Consider the following 5,715-nt stretch of genomic DNA (forward strand, 5'->3'; position numbering starts at 1 on the left):
TGATAAGACACGTTCATTTACTTGAAACGTCCTTTATGTTTTGATAAGTTGTTAGAATGGGCGAGTTGGCGTCTCGGTGTACTGTGGCGGGACTCTGACTATTAGGATGAGCGGGTATCGGTAACGACCGATACTGATACCTATATTGATTTTTGAAAATTCTTGGTACCGGTAATGAAATGTTCGGTTTGGTTCGCTAACGGTATCGAAAGCAGATTCGAAAAATAATGGTATCATATCGGGACCGAAAACTCAAAACTTGATACCGAATCAGTCCCAATACCCGTTTTGCTTATAAAACCGGTACCGGGTGGAAACATCGGTCCCCAAGTCACTTTTCATTGGTTTCTAGGGAATACAAACAGGTTTTCTCATTAAATGTGAGGCAAAGTACGAAAAAATGGAGAAGTTGAGATAATTTTGTGGGGTTTTATCCGGGAACACCCCCCGCTAGTGAGTTTGGGGGAATGGGAGTCAGGACAACTTTATATGCTCTTAGAAATTTATTAAGAGTAAAGAAATGTAGAATTATTGAAATATAAGACATTTATAAAATTGTTAGAAATTTATAACGTAATGTTTTATAAAGGCTATAAGTAAACATATTTTGTAAATATATAAAAGATGACAATTCTTATGTAAGTATTTATTTCATGTGTCACTGTGAATCAATCATGACTTGCTACTGAATTGTGGTTTTTCAAACTCTTATCTCTATCATACTTTTATTCAGTCTTCATCCCATACGGGGCTTCTAGCTTTTGTCTACTAACTCCCAACACAAATGAGTTTGTGTTATTATATAAGTTTGGATGTCTTTCTTATGTTTTAACATATTGGCCGTAATATAGAGAAAGAATAGCTAGAGATAAGTTTTCCTAGAGAGAAACAACATAAGATAAGTTCAAACATTTAATCTCATTAAAAAGGGTTATTTGGTCCTTTACTTGCTAAATAACCAACAAAATAGTTTTCTTTTAATGTGTTCTTGTTTTTTTGTATGCAATAGGACTAGCATCTTGAGGTTGATTTTGCTTGGTGTTGGTGTGGGTTACTTTTACAGAAAACACAATTGCTTTAGTATAAAAAAAACAAAACAAAAAACCCCCCCAAATGTGCATCATATATAAAAGATCCATGATGGCTCACGATTGCTTTAGTAGTATAACGTTGAATTCTGATAATAACCGACCATTTAAAGCACCAAATTTCAATAAAGGTAATACTTTGATATTATTTGTTAAAGTTTTCAATCACGAGGGTTCATGGTTTTATAGTCGATAAGCATATTTTAAGAACCATTGTTTATAACTGGACTGAGCAATAACCGAACCGAAAATCAATGAGACCAAACTGAAGTTGCATGATAACCGAGTTAACCAAAAATCGATTATTGGTTACTTTTATACATATAATTGTTTTAATAATATAAGTAGATTTATTATTTGAAAAACAATTTGTTTGAATAAATAATAGGCTCGTTAAGCTTGACCGAGAATGAGATGCTCGATTTTTCAAATGAGCTTGCTTTTACATTTGGAGTCTTTAACTTAGCTTGATTTGAACTTTTAGCTAGCTAACAATGAGTAGCTCATAAGCGACTTAACTCGTTTATATTCCTAGTTTTTCAAAGTTTTTTATATATTATATTTGGTTTTTACTTTATGCTTAATACAAAACGTTTTATTCATGTACGAAGGAACTATAATTTTTAATGTTGTGAGCCATAAATATTTAGGGTGGTTAACATTAGCAAGAAACTCAAATTTCAGCATGTGTTTAATTTTGTTTTTTTCATTTACAAGTTTTAAATTAATTAAGTTTCTTACAAGACAGAATTACAAATTTTGTCCTTTAAAAAAAGCCAAAAACCGGTTCGTGTCCTTTTCTAAGTTTTCTTGCAGGCGGTGTACTTTAAACTTTTTTTTCCTACAAGTTATGTCCTTTACGCTAACTGGGTTAGAAAAAGTCAGTTAAATACCCTCACGTGAGGCGCATGTGAGGGCATTTTTGTCTTTTCGCCTGTAATTTGTCTAATATATATTAAAATGATTCTCTCTCTCTCTTCCCATCTTCTCTCTCTCTCTCTCTCCACACCAACACCACCACATCCGGCACCATCTCCTGGAAACAAGCCGATGAGGCGGCGGTGACTCCGAGCTTGTCCTGAAGGTACTCGACCAGAGACTGTGCCTGAGCTAGGGTTAGGTTTGAGATGTCATCGCCCAGCTGGACGACTTTCTCCTCTGCCACGGCGGCGACTGGACGGAGGAATGTGGACCGGTGGGTGAGTTTGGGGCCGAATTCTAGGGTTTGTTTGGGGGAAAGACATTGAGTGGTGGTGGTGGCGCGTGGAGGATAAGAGAAGGCGCGTAGAGTCACCGTAGAGAGTGTGGAAGATGATGCCATTGAAGCAGAGTTTAGAGAGACTGAAGAAACGACATGATAAGAGGATTGACAGGTTTGGTTGATTTTAGATGAAAGAAAATGAATGGGTTGGTCATTTTTCCGACCGGCAAGGAAGAAGAATCAACTATTTGTGGATATGTTGGGAAACCCAAACCCACCTTTTTTGTAACAGAGGTTGAAATTGAAATGAAGCAATTGATTAAGGTGAATAGGATTAAGGGGATTTGATGAAGGTGAATAAGAATCAGATAATGAAGGTGGTTATAGTTGGATGGTGCTGGTATGGTGGCGGCAGGTGGAGTGGACGGTGGTGGAGGTTTGCTCTAGAGAGAGTGAGAGAGAGTTGCGGTATGGTGGCAGTTGCAGGTGTTGGCTTTTGTGTAGTGGTGGTTGCGGTATGGTGGTGTGGTTGTTTCTGGTGGCCGGAATTTGTGACGGTGGCTGGCGGTGGCCGATTTAAGAAAGGTTGGTGTGTGGCGGTAGCTGTGGGTTTGGGCTTCATGGTGGCCGGAGTTTTGGAAAAGGATGGGTCGGGTTCAGGTGATAGGGATACGGGTTTTGGAAAAGGATGGGTCGGGTTCAGGTGATAGGGATCGTTTGCGGTGGCCGGAGTTTATGGTGGCCGGAGTTCATGGTGATGGTGGTGGCTTAGAGAGAAAGAAGAGAGAAAGGAGGGGAAACTTAACATTTTCTTTTTTTTTTTTAATTTAAAGATACACTAAAATTACAATTATGCCCATCACATGTCTGGCACATGTCATACTTAACTGACTTTTTCTAACCCAGTTAGCGTAAAGGACAAAACTTGTAGGAAAAAAAAGTTTAAAGGACACCGCCTGCAAGGAAAGGACACGAACCGTAATTTGGCTTTTTTTAAAGGACAAAATTTGTAATTGGGCCTTCTTACAATAAAAATTAGGATAAAAATATTTAAAAAAATAGGCACGAATGCCGACTATTGTTCTACTCGCCGCCCACGCCAACAAACGTGGACGGTTTCCTGGAACTTTCCCTTCATTAAAAAAACAATAACCAAACCACATTCACACCACTTTGTCCCCCACATCTCATTTTATTATTATTATTATTTCTTAAAACATTATTTTTTTAACGCTAATTTAGATCAGAACGTTTTCTGTTCACAGGCAAAAATACAAATTAGGCCTTAAGTAAAAGTGGCTGTTTTTTTGTTTTTAACAATTTAATTTTTAAATAAATTTACTTGGTTATGATTTAAGTCGTCTAAGAATTTGTGTGTGTAAAAATATGCTTAAACATGTCTTAAGTTAGAATAGAGCCCACAACCTCTGGGTTAAGAGTCATACTTATTTGTCACTAAACCAAGCTAATTGTTGTGTAATCGAATTTAAATATATATATTGCGGTTCATAAAAATATATATAGTTTTTTTTTAAACAAAAGAATTCAGGTATAAAGGGATGTCGGGTCAGAGTCCATCGACCACCCCGCCCTCCTTGAGAGTCGGCCCTGATCACTGGTGTGCACTAATTCACCTAATCTTCTCCATTTATCTAGTACGAAATTTTGTGCTCTAGGCTGCCACATCGCCGAATGAAAGCTTGCACATTAGTCTATCACCATCAGTCCCGACACGGATACCATCTTTAATAAGAAGCCCACATTAGATGAGAAAACCCCATAAACCCTGGTACTCTTATTTTATCACATTTGATATATCCTGTTTTACTGAAGTCTTTCACTCTTTCAGTACTTCACCTCAACCATTGTTTAATAATAATAATAATAACAACAACAATAATAATAGTTGGTGTTCTAGTCCATTATCATCACTATGATCGTTAAAGCTTGAGATCTTAAGATACCAAGTTTGAAACCTGACTTAATAAGGTTTTCCACCAGCAGTGAATTTCTCGTTGATGGTCTTGCACAATTCAAACATTGAGCGTCAAAATCAATACAAACAATTTACATCCCGTCTTATAAAAGCTCACCCGAGTACCAGGTACTTCCTAACACTATTAGAAAAAAAATATTATTTTTTTAATAATAATAAAAATATAAAAAATAATAATAATATCTGTTAGTCAATCAATCATCCAATCGCCATCTTCCTTCCATCCCGTGTTCACATCTCTTTTACGCATTTCGTCAAACACTTGACCTGCAACTTTTAACTTCACCCCCAATTCATCAAATCAACACAAACCAATGCAACAACCACGCAAGCGTAAAGCCACCAATCTCGGCTACGATCTAAACCTATCCACCACCACCACCACCACCTCCGGCGACACGTCATCCACCACCACCACCGACGGTCCACACCGCCGGCTATGGGTCAAAACCAGATCACAACACTGGTGGGACGACCACAACCGATCAGACTTCCCAGACACCGAGTTCAAAAAAATATTCAAAATGAGCAAACAAACGTTTAATCTCATTTGCGACGAACTCACTCCTTCCGTCGCTAAAGAGAACACCATGTTACGCGACGCTGTACCGGTTCGACAACGAGTAGCTGTTTGTGTCTACAGATTAGCGACAGGTGAGTCTTTAAGACTCATGTCAACTAAATTCGGATTAGGTATATCCACTTGTCACAAATTGGTACTTGAAGTTTGTTCCGCCATAAAAGATGTATTAATGCCTAAATATTTACAGTGGCCGAGTAATCCGTTGGTAAAAGTAATTAGCAACGAGTTTGCGACAATGTCTGGGATTAATAATATTGCAGGATCAATGTATACTACTCATGTTCCAATTATAGCACCTAAAGTTAACGTTTCGGCGTATTTTAATAAGCGACATACGGATAGGAAACAAAAGACGTGTTACTCGGTGACGGTTCAAGGGGTTGTCGATCACGCGGGGGTGTTTACGGACGTGTGTATCGGGTGGCCCGGGTCGATGCCGGATGACCAAGTGTTGGAGAAGTCTGCATTGTATCAGAGAGCAAGTGGGGGGCTTTTGAAGGGGGTGTGGATTGCTGGTGGGTCCGGGTACCCGTTGACGGATTGGGTGTTGGTGCCGTATACGCAGATGCATTTGACGTGGACGCAGCACGCGTTTAACGAGAAGATTGGGGAGGTGTTGAAGGTCGGGAAGGAGGCGTTTGGGAGGTTGAAAGGGAGGTGGTCGTGTTTACAGAAGCGGACAGAGATGAAGCTGCAGGATTTGCCGGTTGTGCTCGGGGCGTGTTGTGTTTTGCATAATATATGTGAGTTGAGAGGGGAGGAGATTGACTCCGGGTTGGTTTGTGAAGTTGTGGATGATGAGATGGTTCCTGAAGTTGCGTTAAGGTCTGAGGCTGCTGCGAAGGCG

General features: G+C 39.2%; 1 protein-coding gene across 1 annotated transcript; it reads right to left on the reverse strand.

The window, feature by feature from the left end:
- Positions 1 to 821: 821 nt before the first annotated feature.
- Positions 822 to 2,409, reverse strand: LOC143590867 (large ribosomal subunit protein bL12c-like). The gene is made up of 2 exons (XM_077071218.1): positions 2,098 to 2,409; positions 822 to 878 (listed from the first exon to the last, which is right to left on the reverse strand). The coding sequence occupies exons 1-2, from the start codon at positions 2,407 to 2,409 to the stop codon at positions 822 to 824; spliced, it is 369 nt and encodes a 122-aa protein (XP_076927333.1).
- Positions 2,410 to 5,715: the final 3,306 nt, after the last annotated feature.

The sequence above is a fragment of the Bidens hawaiensis genome, unplaced genomic scaffold (assembly GCF_021521415.1).
Source record: "Bidens hawaiensis isolate Kalapana, Puna unplaced genomic scaffold, B.hawaiensis_p1.1 tig00039025_1, whole genome shotgun sequence".
In the NCBI taxonomy this organism is placed as follows: Eukaryota; Viridiplantae; Streptophyta; class Magnoliopsida; order Asterales; family Asteraceae; genus Bidens; species Bidens hawaiensis.

Excerpts from the sequence above, each read along its gene's own strand:
- LOC143590867 (XM_077071218.1), bottom strand. The coding sequence starts at position 2,409 with ATGGCATCATCTTCCACACTCTCTACGGTGACTCTACGCGCCTTCTCT. Across the intron at positions 879-2,097 it reads TGCCGGATGTGGTGGTGTTG|GAAAACTTATCTCTAGCTAT; the intron begins GTGTGGAGAGAG and ends GTTTCTCTCTAG.